The sequence below is a fragment of the Pipistrellus kuhlii genome, unplaced genomic scaffold (genome assembly GCF_014108245.1).
Source record: "Pipistrellus kuhlii isolate mPipKuh1 unplaced genomic scaffold, mPipKuh1.p scaffold_m20_p_15, whole genome shotgun sequence".
Taxonomy (NCBI): domain Eukaryota; kingdom Metazoa; phylum Chordata; class Mammalia; order Chiroptera; family Vespertilionidae; genus Pipistrellus; species Pipistrellus kuhlii.
Genome location: NW_023425460.1, coordinates 8,430,561 through 8,450,436, shown reverse-complemented (window position 1 = coordinate 8,450,436; position 19,876 = coordinate 8,430,561). Strand labels below are relative to the sequence as shown.

Sequence of the window (19,876 nt, the reverse complement as noted above, 5' to 3'; positions counted from 1 at the left end):
AATCCAATCCAAGACCCTTGGACCAACATTCTTACTTATCCTAATAAAAGAGTAATATGCAAATTAACCATCACTCCACCACATTCACAAGCCATGCCCACCAACCACGCCCACCAGCCAATCAGAGCAAGTATGCAAATAAACCCAACCAAGATAGCTACAGCCACAGAGAGCAGGAGGGAGGCTTAGGTTTCCCAGGCAATGGGAACATCCTCAGGACCCAGGCTGCTCCTCGCCTGCAGGCTCTAGGCCCGGAGCAGCAGGGGTCCCAGAACGCCCCCTGGCCACTCGGAGCCTATGAGTACAGGCACCGAGCGGCTGGGGGAGAGTGGAAATGTCCCCATGTCACCATAGTGATGCAGGGACCTTCCGCCCCACCAGAAGCCACTTGGGAATGCTCCAACACCAACCGGTGGTTTGGGTCCATGTCCCCAGCCTGGGGTCTCAGGCCGGCAGCAGAACCCACACCCACACGGCAATCGGGCTGCACTCCCAGCATGGGATCTCAGGCTGGCAGCGGCACGAAGACCCAAGCAGAGATCCACTCCTGGCCCAGCCTGGGTTCTCAGCCACTGAGTCACACCAGCCAGGAAGATATGGAGGAATCTTAAATATTTCTTTTTTTAATATATATTTTATTGATGTTTTACAGAGAGGAAGGGAAAGGGATATTGAGCTAGAAACATCTATTAGAGAGAAACATCGATCAGCGGCCTTTTGCACAGTCCCCATTGGGTATGTGCACCCAACCAAGCATGGCCTTGACTGGAATCAAACCTGGGACCCTTGAGTCTGCACGTCATTGCTCCATCCACTCATCCAAACCAGTTAGGGCTGTCCAATATGTTAAAGAAAAAACCCTATCTAATAAAGAGGGAACTTGCAGGGGAGGGCATGTGGGGGTGACTGGGCTGTCAGGGGAAGGCAGTTGGGGACGATCAGGCTGGCAGGAGAGCAGGTAGGCAGTGATCAGGCTGACAGGGGAGTGGTTAGGCGTAGGGGTGTCGAACTCAATCAGAGAAGGGGCCAAAATCTAAAATCCAGCCTAAATCTCGGGCCGAATGGTTTACTGAACAATCATAAACTGTCATTGTGATGGAAACACAGCGGAGTGCAAGTGATGACAGCGCGGTGCGGGACACATTGCAAGGCCTGGCGGGACGGATTTGGCCCTCGGGCCTTGTGTTTGACACATGTGGGTTAGGGGATGATTATGCTGTCAGGCAGAAGCAGTTAGGGCAATCAGGCAGGCAGGCGAGTGTTGGGAACCAGCAGTCCAGGATTGGAGAGGGATGTCCCATTTCCTGTTTAGGCCCGGCAGTCAAACATCCCCTGAAGGGACCCAGATTGGAGAGGGTGCAGGTTTGGTGAGGGACAGCCCCCCCCATGCATGAATTTGGGGCACCAGGCCTCAAGTCTATATATAAAAACAGGGAATATGCTAATTAGCTGGGCATCATAACGCTCAGGAGGAGGCTGCATCACGACCTCTCAGGAGAAGCTGCATGCGCAGATGGGCGGGAGGGGACTGCATACCACCCCCAGTCCCAGCTGCCAGTGCAGAAGGCTGGGGCTGGGGCAGGCCAGAGTGGAGACACAACACACAGAAGCACCTGCCCCCATCCCAGTGGACACAATGTGACGGCTGGCCCTACGAGGGTTAGGCACGGGTCCTGGCCCCCCACGGGGTGCCTCCACGCTTGATTTCAATCATGCACTGAACCTCTAGTTCTTTATAAGGTTTCTTCTCTGAAGTTCTATGCTTGATACCAGTTCTTTGTTGGTTATATGTACTATAGATATTTTTTATATTTTTTTATTGATTTCAGAGAGAGGAGAGGGAGAGAGATAGAAATGCCAATGATAAGAATCATTGATTGGCTGCCCCTTGCATGCCCCCTACTGGGGATCAAGCCAGCAACCTAGGGGTTTGCCGTGACCGGAATTGAACCATGACCTCCTGGTTCATAGGTGGATGCTCAATTACTGAGCCATGCCAACCGGCTGTACTATAGATATTTTTCCCAACTTGTACCCTTATGTTTTTACTCTCTTTATGGATGGAGTCAGATATGAACATGAATTTTTTTTTTTGTACTGAAATGTATCAATACTTTTCACTTTGTATTTTTCATGTCTTATTGTGGGAGAGAGGCAGTTCCATGACATGACCGCTGTGTGTCCCCACAAGCTGGACCTGGGCCAGAAAGGGGTTAATTTCTGGAAAAGCACACTTAGAAACTGATTATAATTGATGTTCACTCTGCCATAAATCAGCACTCCTCCCTTGTGCTATGTACTGGTTCCTGGAACAGGTTGTTGTCCTGACCTAGTCAAGCATGTGAAGTAATTTCTCATACCTGGTAGGATTCAGGTACTAGTACCTGTCACTATCCCTCTCCTCTTACCCTATATAATTCTTTGGCACCTGTCAAATGGCACATGGATACATTTCAATTTGCAGCCACCTAAAATATGCCTCATATGTAAGTTTGTTAATAATTCTACATATGTCAACTTAATAAATTCTACAATATTAAATACTACACTGGAGTGGCTAACATTTTCTTTGATCTTTCCCTGCCTCCTCTTATGGAGGTAGATTTTCAGTCTGAAGGCTTTTCCCTGGATCTGCATGTACTAACACTCATTTAATAAATCCTCTCTATCCCTGATATCATGTTATTTTCTCATATTTCCTTCTAAATCTTAAAAAAATTTGCCTTTCACATTTTGTGCTTAATTCATCTGAAATTCTTAATTTTGGTATAATATGAAGATAGAGATTTAATTTCCTTTATTTTTTTCCCCCTATATACTTAACCAATTATCTAAGCTCCATTTATTGAAAAGTCCACTTTCTTCTTTGATTGTCAGGGCAAGGAGCAAGTTTCCCTATGTCTGTTTCTGAACTCTTGATTTTGCTCCATTGGTTTATTAGTCTTACTGTGTTGATACCACATTATCATAATGACTACAGTTTTATAAGTCTTGATATCTGATAAAGTATGGTAGACATTAGTGTTGCCTACCAAATATTTCTGATTCTCCCTTCTCCCAAAAATTATAATAGGACCATACTTCCTGGCCCCCTTGTGATTCATGAGAGCCACATGATCAGCTTTGGTCAATGAATTATGAGCAGAAGTGACCTGCTGAGCAAACAAAACTGCCTGTGCTAAACCCTCCACAGCATTTTTTCCTTTGGCTTAGCAACTAAAAATATTCACCTTGGTTATAACTTTGGCACCTAGGTCCCGAATGACTATCATCGGTAAGGTTTTCCTACTAACCTGAGTGGACAAGTAACATAAATAAATGGACAAGTAACATAAATAAAAAATAAATCTTTTGCATGTTTATCACTATAATTTTAGTTTGTTACCACAACATAACTTAGCCTATTCTGACTGATACACAGAGTAAGTTACTCATTTTGTTATTATTCTCCCAAAGTGTCTTATCTATTCTTCACTGTTTGTCATATGAATTTTAGAATTGAATTTTTTCAATTTTCAGGAAAAAGCTGCTGGTCAAAGTATACATTATTTCCACCACTTTGGAAAATATGGAAATATTAGAAAACAGTTGGTATTATCTAAAAAAGTTGAAGATAACCGGTAACCAAGTAATTCCATTCCTGAGTATGTATAGGGGGAAAATGTGTACACATTTGTAGATGTATACAAGAATGGCAATATTATTCATAAAATTTTTTTTAAAAAAACTGGAGCCCTGACCCATGTTGCTCAGTGGAGGGTGTCAGCCCTTGCACCAAAGGGTCTCAGGTTGAATTCCTGGTCAGGGGCACCTACCTGGATTGTAGATTCGCTCCCCGATCCCTGTTGGGTTGTGTGTAGGAGGCAACCAATCAGTGTGTCTCTTTCACATCAATGTTTCTCTTTCCCTTCCCTCCACCTCCATTCTCTCTAAAAACATGGAAAACATATTCTTGGGTGAGAATTAACAAAAATAAATAAATAAAGTAAAATAAATAAGTAAACTGGAAATAACCCAAATGACTACCAGCAGTAGAATGGATAAACAAACAGTGATTTATTTTTTACAGTGAAATATCATCCTATATAATAAAGAGCTAATATGCTAATGGTTGTGATGCCCTCACGCCATAAAAAGTGATCACCAGGAGGCTGCATGCACAGCGGGTGTGTGCGAGTGGATGAGGGCTTGACGCTACATGCACAGTGCAGAGGTGGGTCCCGTGGATCTGCACAGCACAGGGGGGGACACCCCCAGCTCCAGCCTACCTCTTCGGGGCAATCCATCGAGGAGCCCTGGATGGGTAGGCAGATCATGGGGCTCCTGCACTGTGAGAGGGAACAAGCCAGGCTGGGGGGGGGGCACCCCCCCAAAGTGCGTGAATTCTGTGCACTGAGCCTCTAGTATAATAATGAAAATGAACAAACTCAATCTGCAAACAACATGATGATCTTATAAACATTGCTGAGCTAAATAAGACACATACACAAATTTATATAATAAAGTTTCAAAAACAGGTAATTTTTAAATTAGATTAAGAATGGATACATAGGTAGTACAACTATCAGATAAAACAGGAAGTGATTACCACAAACTTTAGGAAAGTGGCTATCCCTGAGAGAAAGAAAAGATGTGATTGAGAAAGAAAGGAGGGTGAATGACTATGGTACTGGCAATGTTCTATTTTGACCTAAATAGTTGTTACCAAAATGTTGACTTGATGAAGATTATACTGGATCTCTGCTGGGGTCTGCTATCATACTAGAAGCCCCGCACATGAATCTGTGTGCCAGTAGCTTGCTGCTGCCCTCCAGTAGCTCTCTGCCTGCTGCCCAGCCCTCTTGTAGCTCTCCCCACAAACCCCCCACTGTAGCCTGCTGTCCTGCCCCCTCCCGTAGCTCTCCACTGCCTGCTTGTAGCTCGCTGCCCCACCCTCCTGCTGATCTGTGATCCAGTCGTTACACAGTCGGTCATTACACTTCATGGCATAATGACCATTTGCATAGTACATCTTTATTATATAGGATATCTTTTTTTGTTAAATTTATTCATATCTACTTTATATCCTTTGTTACTATTATAAAACCTCTTTTAAAATTAAATCTTCTGTTAGTTTCCAGTATATAAAATGTAATTGAATGTTATACTTTGATCTTATGAGCAACAACCTGCTAAATTCTCTTATTGAGTCTACTGATTTATCAGTAGATTCTTTGAGATATTTTTTAAATAGCCAATCACATCATCTACAAATAATTATAACTTTCTAGTATATTCTTCCTTTGTTTTTCTTGCCTTGTTATACTGATTGAACCTAGTTTAATGATTTATTATTTTCATGTTCTATAAAAATATTTCTAAAATAGAGAACAAAAGATACATCCTATTGGAGGGCCCAGGTGTTGATGGTCCATCCCAGGGTTGCTCCTCCATACCCTCATCACCCTTTCTCTTCTCACAGAAAATGAAGCCCTCCAGTATGAATAAAGGAATATGTTTTAGAAGCTATGGCTAGTCTAACAGTTATTAGAAAAGTTCAGCTCATACATACTGTCAAATTAATCCATCTGCATTATAAATCTATTTAAATATTTCAAATTAAGAATATAATTAAAAGAATGTAAACGATGTCACCTAAAACATGAAGTATTTTAGTGCAAACTAAAACCTAATTATTTAACATTTATATAGCACTGAAGGATTGAAAAGCACTTTAGTGAGAGAATCAACATTTTTAATAAATTCCCAATATAACAAAAGAAACAGTGAAGGAAAAAAAATCTAATGGGTAGATAAGGCAGTGATATGATGAGGAAAGTTCCAGAATTCCAACATAGGCTCAGAACAATGAAGATGCAAAATATAGCCTTTGATCCCCTCAACCAATTTATCTATCTATCTATCTATCATAAGCAACTGCTTCTCTGAAAGACTCTCAATATATATCCTCAGCCCCTGCATTGAAAAACAACTTCCTTTCTGTACTTGGATATCTCAGAAGGTGTCCCATAAAGTTTGGTGGTTGGTTTTCTTCATTTCTCTGGCTTATATAATGATATCTATAATCTATATAATAAAAGCCTAAACGACCATTATGGCAGAACAACCAGTACAACCAGTCACTAAGATGTGCACTGACCACCAGGGGGCAGATACACAATGCAGGCTGAGCTCCCAGCTGAAGAGCCCAGTGGCAGTGGCAGGAGCCTCTCCTGCCTCCGAAGCAATGCTAAAGAGCAGCAAGCTGAGCGGTAAGAAGCAGCAAGGAGGTGGGCAGTAAGGAGCAAGGGGTCCTGGATTGCAGACATCCCCCAAGTGATCACAGACTGCAAGAGGTTGCAGGCTGGACTGAGGGACCTCCACCCCCAGTGAATGAATTTCGTGCACCAAGTCTCTAGTTTACTTATATTAACGTAACAATTTTGCCCTCTGGAAAGTGAAATATAATAAGACTGTGACAGCCATTCTCCCAAGTCCCACCAGTGTCAGTGAAGACAGTATGGCACAGTCCTGACTAATCAAAACTGCCAGGGGGTCATATAAGTTCTTATTATCCCTTCCTCATACAGATAAGAATTTCTAGTTTTAGGAGATTCTTCTACTGGGGATTTCTCCAGTGGTCAAATCTCTCTAGCAAATATTTTGCCTTAGTAGTATTTTGCTTTTAATGCAATGAAACTGACTTCCCTTTGACTTGCTGACCAAAGATCACTATATTTTTTTTGTTTATCTAAAACTAGATATTTAAGTTTGGCTGGCTTAAGTAGTTGAGCATTGACCTATAAACGATGAGGTCACGGTTTGATTCCAGGTCAGGGCACATACCCAGGTTGTGGGCTCAATCCCCAGTGTGTAGGAGGCAGCCGATCAATGATTCTCTCTCATCATTGATGTTTCTATCTCTCTCTTACTACCTTCCTCTCTGAAATCAATAAAAATATATTTTAAATTAGAATTTAATGTCAATATACCTCCCAGAAAATCAAGCCAAATGCTCTTTTGAATATAATTTTCTGAATGAGCACAATAAGAAATTTACAACTTGTAAAGAATTTGATTTTATTAAAATTTCATACTTAAACTCCCAATTAACCAATAATTTATATTCTATATTTTGCTAAAAGGTACAGTGGTTCCAAACAAAGGGTGGAGAAAAAAAGATATTTGTGATTCAAGTAGCAAACATTCAGAAGACTCAGTTATTTCTTTCTAAGGATATATACCTATCATGGGCTTAAAACTCATGCTAACTGGTTTGGGTCAGTGGATAAAGCGTCAGCCCAGGTTTGATTCTGGTCAAGGGCTTGTATGTATAATACCTTGGTTGCAGACACATCCCCAGGAGGAGGTGTGCAGGAGGCAGCTGATCGATGTTTCTCTCATCAATGTTTCTAACTCTCTATCCCTCTCCCTTCCTCTCTGTAAAAAAAAAAATCAATAAAATGTATTTTTTTTTTAAACTGTTTTGAGTCAGTTGTTGCAATAACCAACATTACTGGGGTCACAATTCATTTGGTCACAAGCAACTAAACATGTAGTCATCACATCCCAGTATCCCTGTGACAAACCGGAATTCAGAGTTGGCTTTTCTTAGTAGGAAGAATTTATTGCTAAATTTAGCTTTAACAGACAATAGTTAATTACATTAAGAATACTTGAGTTGTTTATGCTTTCAAAATAAAAATTTAGAATTAGCTTTTCAGTTAAACACTCAAAGTCTAAGCACATTTTAATGCTATCTCATCACGTTAAATAGAGCTGCCTGGGCAAAAAGGATAAAAAACAGACCACTTAAGCAACGTAAGTAGTAATTCTTTGAAGAAAAATAAAACTAATGATAGTGATCCTTTGTACTAAATCACAAGCAAATAACCTTGATTATTCAAAAGCATCCTCAATATCGATCATTTGGCAACCTAATGGTAGTGAGAAAAATCAAATTTAAAGTACTTACCTTGAGAGCACAAAAGATGCAGGAATCTCCCATGCATTTGTGAGTAGTAAGCTGCCTAAAGCTGCGTCGGAAGATGTCCAAGTGCCATAAAACCTGGCAAAGGAGAGAAAACATATTACTCTATAAGAAGCTGCCATTTAATTTTAAATTCAAGAGTTCAAGCAAATATTGGTAATGATTGCAGAAGATATCTTTATTCCCAAGTGAAAAGTTTATTCTAGTACATTAAATGGCAAAAAAAAAAAAAAAAAAAAAAAAAAAAAAAAAGATGAGGAGGCATCTAACAAGAGGGATAGACGACTGTATTCTGGAAAAGACAGTAATTTGAACACGAAGGAAGGTCACAAAGAAAATATGGTATGACATATATCAAATGTGAACCTGAAGAGGAAATTTATGGGTGAATAGCTGCAGAATAAGGTTTTATTTTAATGGTCTACCAAAAAAAGCATTTAAAATTTTAGATTAATTTTATTTAAATTTATTTTTAAAAATAAAGAGTATTTAGAAACTTGAATTATAGTGTGGAATTTTGTCTTTGTTAGACCTCAATTTTTGGACAGTTGTAACTTCCTTAAGTTAAACAGATTAAAAATAAAGGTGATATCAACAATGATAAATCAAGTCCACAGTATGTAATCTTAATATGATGTGATGAAAATGGCACTTTACTGTTATGGTCTTCCTCTTAAAAACCCTTACCCCCAATTTAATCATGAGGAAAACATCAAACAAGTTCAAACAGTGGGACATCCTATGAAATTCTTGACTAGTTACTCCTTAAAACTGTCAAGGTCATCAAAAACAAGGAAATTTTGAGAAACCGTTATAGTCAAGATGAACCTAAGGAAACAAGACAAGTAAATACAAATGTGGTATTCCAGATGGGACCTAGGAATAGAAACAGACACTAGGTAAAAACTAAAGACATCTACTATAGATAAACTATGGACTTTAGTTCAAAAAGAAATGGTGTAATATATAGCATAATTCCTTAGTGAATTCCTTTTGCCTGTAAAATATTTAAATGTCACCATATAATATATGGCATCCTCAAACTTTTTAAAGTGGGGGCCAGATCACGGTCCCTCAGAGAGCTGGAGGGCCGGACTATATGAACTACTAATTCCTACTGTAACACCTCGGCTGCGCTCACTGCCCAAAAAACCTGGCGGGCCGGATCAGACTCCTCTGCGGGCCGCATGTGGCCCGTGGGCCGTAGTTTGAAGACGCCTGCAAGGCACTACACTTCTGTGCCTGGAGCCCCAGATCACAGAACATCTCTGGAGCTTCTTACTTAGTGTATCAACATATATATTTCAAGTTTTTTGAAACACATTATGCTTACAAATAAGTAACAGCCTTTTGAACAATGTAAAGAGTTCAACACAGCTATGGTAAACATAGTTTTTATATCAAAAGTTAGAATAGAAACAATTATTTTCAACCTGTAACACTATTATAGTATGCAGTCCAAAATCATCAATGATACAATCCTTAAATATGGGTATTGAAATATGTATGTGTGTGTATATATAGCATATAGCACTGAAAATTAGAACAGAAAGTCATAAATATTGTTTCAATTGACAGTATAGACAGAAAATATAGAAAGAAACAGAATTATAAAAACAGGTCTATGGCCAGAAAGGAGGTAAACACAAACACACCTAAAGCCAACATCCTTTTTGCCTGCTTCTAAGTTACAAAAGTATTACTAGTTTATGCAAAGTCACTCAAAAACCTAAAATGCATCATCTACAAAAAAACCTAATCAACCCACTCAACTGCAAGAAATTTGTGATAGTAATTAGTGAAAGTGCTTAAACTCTTCCTATAGGCTTCATAGCATAGAATTTTTTAATGTTTCCAAATAAAAATTTGGAGTATGAAATCTTGATTATACAAATAAGCTTGATAAGATTCTTTTATTATGAATGAGGAAACTGAAATACTATTACCTGTACAAGGTCACAAGACTAGTCTACAGAGGACCAAAAAGTAGAATACAGGTCTCCTAATTCCTAAGTCCAATGCTTTTTATATCAAATACTCTTGTCTTTTCTTCTAGCATTAGCAACTTATTTTCTCATTAAATCTGAGGTATAAAACTAATACTTAACCAAATAATTGTCTTGGGTGGAAAATTTCATTTACTTTTACTCTGAAAAGTATAAAAGAGAGGAAAGAAAGTTAGGACAAGGGGTATGAACCTAACACTATGGGCCTGATTAAGCAGATCAGGAAGCTTTGGGATTCTGCGACCACTAAGGTGGCAAGCAACACCAAAAGAGAAAATCTAGAGCAGATAATCATCTTAGGAAAATTTACTTTCCGCCAGCTCTGTTCAGGCATATTTAACCAGACACCAATTATGAGCTACTACATGTGATCTCAGAGGAAGGAGATAAAGAAATGGACAACGACTGGACTCCATTCAGTATATATGCTAAAAGCCTGAAAATTATGATACAAGAAAGTCTGACTTGTGGAAAGAATTTTGCTTTTTAATTAATAATATATATTCTTATTTCAGAGAGGAAGGGAGAGGGGAAGAGAGACAGAAACATCAATGATGAGAGAGAATCATTGATCGGTTGCCTCCTGCACGCCCCACACTGGGGATTGAGCCTACAAACTAGGCAAGTATCCTGATCAGGAATCGAACCATGACCACCTCGTTCATAGGTAGACACTCAACCACTGAGCAACACCAGCCGGGCAGAATTTTGCTTTCTATATTAGAGAAAAGCAACTAGGGTAATAAGACACCTTGGCGTAAAAGCGGGGCGGGGGGAGGGGGGGGAAGGAAAATAGGAGACTGAGCAGGAAAAAGGATCAATAAACAAGTAGTAAGATCATCTAGTCTTTGTATCTCCTCCCTTTTAGGCAAGTAAGTAGTAGTAGTTACAGTTATTATTTCACTATCATATTAATCCCCTTTTTACCACTGAGGTAATTGAGACTCAGAGATAAGGCGTCTTGCCTAAGATCACACAGATAAACCTAAAAAATGATCTCAGGGTGCTGACCTCAAACAGAGACTGTCAAGTATTACATTTAAGAGTTATTAGAAATACAGCACCAGCAACTAAAATACATTTACCAAAAAGAAAGGAATAGCCCTTACCTGCAAGGCACTATTAAGGAAGCAGCTGTTTTGTCCTGGCTCATTGCTGAGGCCTTTGCTGGGGGCTATAGAGGTTGAGCTTCGAGGTGCAAACATCCCTTGGACACTGCCACGGCCCCCTGAAAAATAATTTCTCTTCCAAGACATGATTGTTCACATTTAGCCTGAAAACACAGAGGACGTTTTGTGTCTTTTGATGAGGGAGTTTCTGTCTGCTGAAGTCCTTAATAGAAGGGGAATCCGGAGTTTAATGAATATGTGTTGAAAGAATTTGAGTTTACAGCCTTCCAAACATCACATATGTAGCTCGAGGAATGCAGGTATCCACTTAGATCCACATAAAAGAGCTGTCCCCAACTTGCTCCAAACAATGCCCAAAATTTAACATGGCACAGGATTATATAAACAGAGAAATTCTTGAGTATGGTTTCCTTCTATTTTTCTTGAACTACCTCCATAAAATCCTGGTGAAGTGGCTGTAATCTTCAATTCCAACAGAATCCAGGATCAGGGTAAGATGTATTCCTTAGGCTTGTTAACAACGCTTCTTGTGGATTGAAGATTTTTCCAACTGGAAGGAGAGGCAGACAGATAAGCAAGAATCCAACACAAACCTCCTCGCCTTCTTTTGCCTTGTCCCATCATCCTCTGAAGTAAAAACTCAAGTTCTAAGCAACTGACATAGATTCCACAGAGCTAAGAAGCTTGTTTGAATTATATGGGGCATTTGCTGTTGCTGCTGCTGTTTTCTAATATGCTCCAAACATCTTCTATCATTCCACCCAGAACTTCTTCTCCTCTCTTCCTCTGTGACTAGAATAGCCAGCTGTGCCAGAGAGCTTTAACAGAAAGAAAGGAAAAAAAAAAAAAAAAAAAGCAAAAGCTTGCAGCCAGCTGTGCCAGAGAGCTTTAACAGAAAGAAGGAAAAAAAAAAAAAAAAAGCAAAAGCTTGCGTCACTTAATGACTCTACTGGCTTTGTGCTTTTCTGCCAAGATCAACGTTGCCTCACCTCTCACTATAAACTTGAAACCTTGGCAAACAATTCCAAGAAGAAAAAAAAAACTAACAACAAAAAGGAGAAACCAAAGAGGGGGAGTATGAGCAGCTTTTCTTTCATGGGAAACTTCTCTGAAATTTTCTAGAAGAAAATTGATCTAGACAAAAAATTAAAAGGAAATACACACTTTCCAAAATCAGGCTAACAAAAAAATTACCAAGTACGTACATACCAAACAAGGAGTTGAAATCCAATTTCTTTTGGATATTGTAAGTAAAGAAATTTTCAAAGGTATTTTACATATTCATGGCTACTTAAAAGTTGGGAGGGCCAAGTTATCAGTCTGGACTCTGTTGGAGTAAAGAGGTCACATCCCAGAGAACTACTCGTGGTAAGTAAGCCGTATGCCCTTAACATCAGTCCCAGAGAACTAAATGTTATCCTGCCCTGTCTGTTAGTATGTTATATTTTTGCCAGAAGATCAGAGAGATAATTTGGGCTACAAATCACTTAATACTCATATTATATCCAAGGTGCTTACAATCAGAGGCCATCCTTGACCAACATGAGTTCTCAGCTAATTAAAATACCAAAGCAAGCACCTTCCTTGGAAGGTAATGCTTCTAATCTCCAGCTTCAATTTTTCCTATAAGGTTGCCATGACCACATAAGGAAAAAATTAAGAATAAGTGCCAAATTTGGTTTCTAACAGCTCCTCAAGCTTCTCCTTTTTTTCCACCATCACATAAACCACCTAAAAAAGCTAACTGCTGTAATACCTTTATCATTCTCGGGGATGTCACCTAGCATCTCCACAGTGTGTGTCCACTGGAAAAACTGAGGCACAGAAACATTAAATGGTTGCACAAGACTGTTCTTTCTCTTCTCTAAATTCTCAGACGATTTATAATTTACATGTCATAATTTAAGTATTTGATTACACACTGTAGAGTTATATTATTCTCTATTTGTTTTATTACTCTCTATTTGTTTTATATGGTGTAAGTCATAAATCCTAAATATGACTGTATGAAAGGAAATCCTAACTAGTATCGGACATGTGCTAAACACTATACTTAAATTCTTTATTCAATCTCCACAACAGCCCTATCATGTAAGAGTTAATAGCTATATTTTATAGAATGTAAAGTGAGGCTTAAAGGCATTAATTAACTTGCCCAAATCAAAGCAGGTAAGTGGCAGAGCTAGAATTGTTTGCCTAATATACTGTGATTTAATTAAGTATTTTGTTATACTCCTAGAGGCCCAGTGCAAGATTCATGCACAGGGATGGGGGGAGGGACTGTGGGAGGTTGGCCCGCCATGAGAGGGGCCACAGTGGGAGGTTGGCTGGCTGTGGGGGAAGAAGGGACTACGGGAGGTTAGCCGCCAGCCCTTGGCCCCCCGAGAAAGAGACAACTTCTGCCGCCACCCACCTCAGTTCCCCATCCCAGCCCAGGACCTAAAGACCCCGGCGGGGTCTGCAGAGGAGACAATGGTTGCCGGGCCCAGGTGCAGAAGGACAGACGCCGGGTACAGACACCAGGGTAGGGAGAGGACAGAAGCCAGACAAGTTGTTGTGTCCAGGGCTGACTTTCAATAGATCACAGCAAGGGAGCTGCTCTGCTATGTATGAAACTCCAACCCAGAAGCAGGTCTCTACGAATGGTTTAGCACCAGGGGCTGATGGGGGCCATGGGAGGTTGGCTGTGTGAGCACACTGACCACTAGGGGGCAGTCCTGCATTAAGCATCTGTTCCCTGGTCGTTAGTGCCCATCATAGCAACTGGTAGACTAGACCTTCCAGTCTTTTTGGTTGTAACTGTCGCTTAGGCTTTTATATATATAGATTCCAAGAGCTCCTATCACAGTATTCAATAAATAGGATGTATTCAATAAATACTGCCTAATAATTAGCATGATACAATTTCAGGTCTCCCACACAAACTACACAAGACCCTCAATGCTACACACCCACCTTCACACACACCCACGCACGGTGCTAAAGAACTTCCAACAAGCCCTGCAACATTCCTTCTGCTCAACTGCTGCAGAGGAATGACAAGTACCAAGCCTCCACTTTGCTCACAGCCAAAAGGACTTGGCAGGCAGGTGGGGCTTCCAATGTCCACATTAGCTCACTGAAACTCAGCCTGCCCCAAGTACACACCCCTGAGTTTAGGGAGCAAAGGAAAAATAGGCAACAGCAGAAGAAAAGATTCCAGGCTCTGAATGGCAGTATTATGTAGGGTAAGGCAATCAGCTCTCACATTCTAGGTGTGTCAGAAACTAGAGGTGAGAGCCAAAAAGAACAAAGCCCAGAGAGGCAATAACAAATGGTCCAAAGAAGTCCTGATGACAAAATATTTCACTTAAGTGGCAGGGCTAGCACCAAACAGCATGATTCTTTTCCAATGTCATCTACTAACGACACATGAGAAAATAAGAGTTCTACTCACATGGCTCTAATAACCTATTTAAAAGAAGAAAAACATGCTCTGGTTGGTGTGGCTCAGTTGGCTGAACATCATCCCACAGAAAGGTTGCTGGTTTAATTCCTGGTCAGGGCATATGCCCGGGTTGCAGATTCGTTCCCTCGTGTGGGAGGCAGCGGATCAATGTTTCTCTCTCACATCAGTATCTCTCTCCCTCTCTATCTCTTGCTCTCCTTCTCCCTTTCTCTTTCTCTCTATTTGGCGAGTGTATGTATTTATAAGTATATATGAAGTGGGAGAGAAAGAGAAAAAGGTAAAGCAAATCAATATAACAAAATGTTAACATCTAGCCAAAACCGGTTTGGCTCAGTGGATAGAGCGTCAGCCTGCGGACTGAAAAGTCCCAGGTTCGATTCTGGTCAAGGGCATGTACCTTGGTTGTGGGCACATCTCCAGTAGGGGGTGTGCAAGAGGCAGCTGATCGATGATTCTCTCTCATCAATGTTTCTAACTCTCTATCCCTCTCTCTTTCTTTCTGTAAAAAAATCAATAATATATATATATATTTTTTTTAAATGTTTACATCTAAATCTGGCTAAAGGGTATATGAGAATTCTTTGTACCATTTCTTACAACTTTTCGAAGTTTTAAATTATGTTTTTAATCTGAAAAGGAATTGATATCTATAAAATAAAAAAATTTAAAGTTATGTAAAAATTACCTTGTAATGATTCAATGCAAAATTATAACTGAAATTACTAACCTTGTAAATAATAGTATAATTCCAGATAATATTGGCAATCTCAAACAAGATAGATAGATAAATAGATAGATAGATAGATAAAAGTATAGATATAATGGCAAAATAATATGGAATAAAACTTGAATGCATTTCTGTGAAAAGGACAGCTCAAACACAGTATAATGTCAAGTTGCTATAAGGAGCAAGTGATATAGAATAATTGTAATAATTTACAAAAAGAACTAAGACTAGACTTTGAGTTAGAAGACGTGGGTTCAATTTCCACATTTTTACTGCTTTGTAAAATCCTAAACTACTCAGATGTCCTGAACTTTGTTTTCCACATCTGTGATACAGTGACACAATGCCTATTTCACACAATGGCTGAGATTTAATGTGATAAACAAGTGAGAGTACTAGCAAGTTTTCAAAATAAGCAATGAATACGTTCACTTAGTGAATGACCTGCTATGCCTAAAAGCAGAAAAGTATATTTTGATTTGGGGACCTCAGGATACCAGAAAGTTGTAAGTTACCAGGAATAAGTCTTCTAATTGTATAAAAAGAACAATAAACCTCACATAGGATAAATGATATGTCAGCACAATTTAGCTAAGTGCTTGGAGAAACATTTGAATTTTACAATTATTTTAAAAATACAAAATTTCAGCCCTGGCCAGGTAGCTCAGTTGATTAGAGCATCATCCTGATATGCTAAGGTTGTGGGTAAATCTCTGGTCAGGGTACATACAAGAATCAAGCAGAGAATGCATAGATAAATGGAACAACAAATTGATTCTTTCTCTCATGTCTCTCTCTCTCTCTCTCTCTCTCTCTCTCTCTCTCTCTCTCTCAAATCAATCAATCAATAAAGAGCAGTTTAACTTAAATAGGCAAACAACTGAACCTATAACAAGGAATAGGGTAACATTTTTGAAGGTCATCAAAGAATGACCGTGTTCAATTAATCAATGATTCAAATGGAAAAACCATGAAGAGTATCTCTGTTTCTAATGAAGGAACAGTAAGTAAGCCATTTCTAGTGATTAAAGCCAAAAGTAACCCTAACATTAGAAGTCAAAGTGCACCAAACAGTTTAACCAGGAAAGTTGCTCACATCTCTAGATTCTGTTATTCTATTGTAATTTACTTAAGAAACTATATTTTCCCTGATAAATCAACAGGCAATTACTTTGATTCCTTAGTATACTCCACATGTCAATAATTATGTTATAGTCATATTTAGCTAATTTATTAATATTAATAACAGAAAGAGAGCCAAGAGGAGGCCAGACATTATAAGCATGGACACCTGAGCAGCTTACTAGGAAGCTATAGCTTTATGCTTCCCAGGGAACCACCTGTCCATTCCCTCAAGATCACTGGGGAATGGACCAAACAAAGGGGGTGATGGATAGTGAAGTCAGGGTGACATAGGGAAGGTGCTTGCTGTCAGTCTACTTGGGGAACAATGGGTTGGCTAGGGGGTAGATCCCAATGCGAGCTTGGATTTTAATCTTGAAAAGTTAAAATCCCCAGACAGAGAGTTCTCTCGCTCTTGAGCTCTTGTTCTTGCCTTCTCTTGCTCTGTGACGCCCACTCACCCGTGCACTCATCTCCATAGCCATGTGGCCTTAAGCAGCCACATGGCCCTTGGCCATGCAGACTCCACATGCAAGATGCTAGACTGGACTACTTTACATATGGAGCAGAAATTCTGGGCAGTGGCCCTAATTCTGGCCCTGTTGAAGACAAGATTGGATTTCTTCCATGTGAGATAGACAGAGATGGGCCCTTAGAGAGGAATCCCCCTAATTTACACCATCAATAAAGCTTTCCATAAAACCCCATCTTCCCATGGAGGCCTCAGGAAATTATTTTCCTCACACCATCCAAGAACTCCACCAGTAACAATTCCAAACTATATCTGTACTATATCTGTACTATCTTATTGGTTATTATATGGACTGAAATTAGTTAATACATACAAAGTGCTAATATCAATGTCTGGCATACTGTGTTATGTAAATTACTGTTAGTATTACCTTTCAAACATCCCTTCCTCAAGGGCTCTTTTCCTTTTAACTATAACCACACAGAGATATCTGATATTCTTTAAAAAACAACAACAAAGGCCACCTTGAAATTATCACCTATACCTACTGTCCTAAATAAAAAATTTTCAACCTTTCACTACTAAATGTCTCTACAATTAATAATTTACAACTGCTGCCTCTCCTTGATTACCACCAGAACATGGTACTGCTCCTTACCCTGCCACCACAATTTTACTTCATGGAACATTCACTTTCTAAAGAAATCTCCTAATTTCAAAACTTACTAGCTCTTCCCATAGGCCTTATTCTTCTTTTCAACAACATCCAACTCTGGCTGCCCTGATACTATACAATCCTGCATTCGTTGGGCGAATTAAAAAAAACAAGAGAATGAATAAAATGAAAGAATGACAAATGAACAGTAGACCTATTGCTGACAGCTCATTTGCTCTATTTTTTCCTACTTTATTAAAAGTGGGCATTCCCTAAAGTTTAAATCAGACCTTCCTGCTCTTTTCTATAGCACTTACCATGGTATTCTCACCCCCTTCTCTGACAGAACTTCAAACATTTCTTTTGATCTGATAAATCACAAATCTTGTAAACCCTGAAACCAAATTATCAATAATTGCAAATTGTCCCACTTTTATAAAAAGTTTAACATGTCCAAATCAGAAGTCATCTCTTCCCCTCCACCTCCAACCTAAAATAGTTCCTTCTCTGACCCTTCCATTTATTTGTTTATTTATTTATTTACATACTTACTTATTTTTACTAATGGTATATTATTTATTTATTTACATACTTACTTATTTTTACTAATGATATCTCCAAAAACTCAGGTTTAAAACATCTGTAATGTTTTATTTCTTCCTATCACTCTCACCCTTTCCTATCTACATCACAAAGGCCTGTCAATTCTCCCTTCAAAATCTCTGTATTGAGCCTTCTTTATCACTTCCATTGTCATCTCTCTAGTTTACACCACAATTACCTCCCATTTAGATTATTACAATAGATAAGTTTTTCAGGCTTCCCATCTCTTGCCAATCCATTTCATTGATATTGGGTTTTTTAAATTAATATTTCTTTTTACCATGTGCCATTATTTGTTTTAACACATTTTTATTGATTTCAGAGAGGAAAGGAGAGGGGGAGAGAGAGAAAAAAAAACACCAATGATGAGAAAGAATAATTGATCAGCAGCCTCCTGCCCGTCGCCTACCAGGGATCAAGCCCCAAATCCCAGGCATGTGTCCTGCCAGGGAATTGTCCCTGACCTCCTGGCTCATAAGTTGACACTCAACCACTGAACCACGCTGGCCAGGCCCATTATTTATTTGTGTATATTTTATACCAAAAAAAAGCAAAAAGCTTAAACTTCCTTAGCAATAGAATATCAGTTACCAGCCAAAATGAGTTTTTGATAGGATCACTTCCATCTTTTTCAGGTTCAAGCAAGGAAAAAAGGTCCACTCTTATTGGCACCATTGTAATAACCTGGTTATTAATTAGTAACTGGAAAGGAGCAAAGGGAGGCTGCAATTTAAACACATGCCCAGTAAGGTCTGGATGATATGGGAAGATGCTTGTCAATCACACCTGGGAGCAGGTCACTGGCCAAAGTAGGCAAAGGCACTGCCAGCCCAGGAAGATTTGGTATTTAACTCTTGAATAAAGAAAGTCTCCTCTCTCTCCCTTGCTGTTCACCCCTGACTCCTGGCTTATGGGCTCACTTGCTCTGCACTCACCCAAGTGGCCACAACCATGTGGACTCCACACAATAGACTAATGGACTTTAACTAGCCTGATGCTACTACATCAAACCAGCGGGATGGGCTGAAACCGACTCTCGGACACCCCCCGAGAGGTCCTGAATTTCGAGAGGGAGAAGGTCAGACTGAGGGGACCCCCCCACCGTGCAGTCAGGCCAGGGAGGGACCGTGGGAGGGCTAAAGGGCATGTCTGACCCATCTCACTCAGTCCCGATCGGGGGACTCCAACAGCAAGCTAACCTACTGGTTGGAGCATCTGCCCCCTGGTGGTCAGTGCACATCATAGTGACTGGTCAACCAGTTGACTGTCTGCCCCCTGGTGGTCAGTGAACATCATGGAAAGCAGTTGAGCAGTCTTAGCATAGCATTAGCATATTACGCTTTGATTGGTTATTCTGCCATTTGATCTATTTGCATATTACCCTTTTATTATCCTAATATATAAAAACCCAGGGCCCATAACTACTGACCGGAGGCTGCACTGAATGCTAGCAGTCAATCCTGCAGTCTGCCGCAGGTGCGGGCACAGTGACACAGCACTGACTGCCAAGGGGGCTGTGGATCCAAACCAGGGAGAGGTCTGAAGAGAGAAGCAGGGTCTGATCTGCAGCCTCCATGGCAGCTGTTGATCAGCTGTTGCCTCTCTCTTTCTCTCAGGGCTTCACTAGCAGTCTCGCCTCTCAGACAGGCCCAGAGATTCTGACTGGCATAGAAACCGACCAATCAGAACCAAATCTACATAAACTGTGAGGAGCCAAAGGCTGTCTAGGAGGCAGAGCTTTTGA

General features: G+C 40.0%; 1 protein-coding gene across 23 annotated transcripts in view; it reads right to left on the bottom strand.

The window, feature by feature from the left end:
- USP54 (ubiquitin specific peptidase 54) overlaps positions 1-19,876 on the bottom strand; it is a 110,601-nt gene that overhangs the window by 59,354 nt on the left and 31,371 nt on the right. For 12 of the 23 annotated variants that reach the window (XR_006741663.1, XM_036437689.2, XM_045581726.1 and 9 more), the window contains exons 2-3: positions 11,085-11,923; positions 7,955-8,047 (exon numbers count right to left, since the gene is read on the bottom strand). Coding sequence is in view for 22 of the 23 variants with exons in the window: in XM_036437689.2 (XP_036293582.1) it covers positions 7,955-8,047; positions 11,085-11,231 (240 nt within the window). In the remaining variant the exon portion in view is untranslated. Of the gene's footprint in view, positions 1-7,954; positions 8,048-9,915; positions 9,935-11,084; positions 11,924-19,876 lie in introns of those variants that run through there. The other 11 variants (XM_036437693.2, XM_045581716.1, XM_036437690.2 and 8 more) reach the window with 5 other exon arrangements.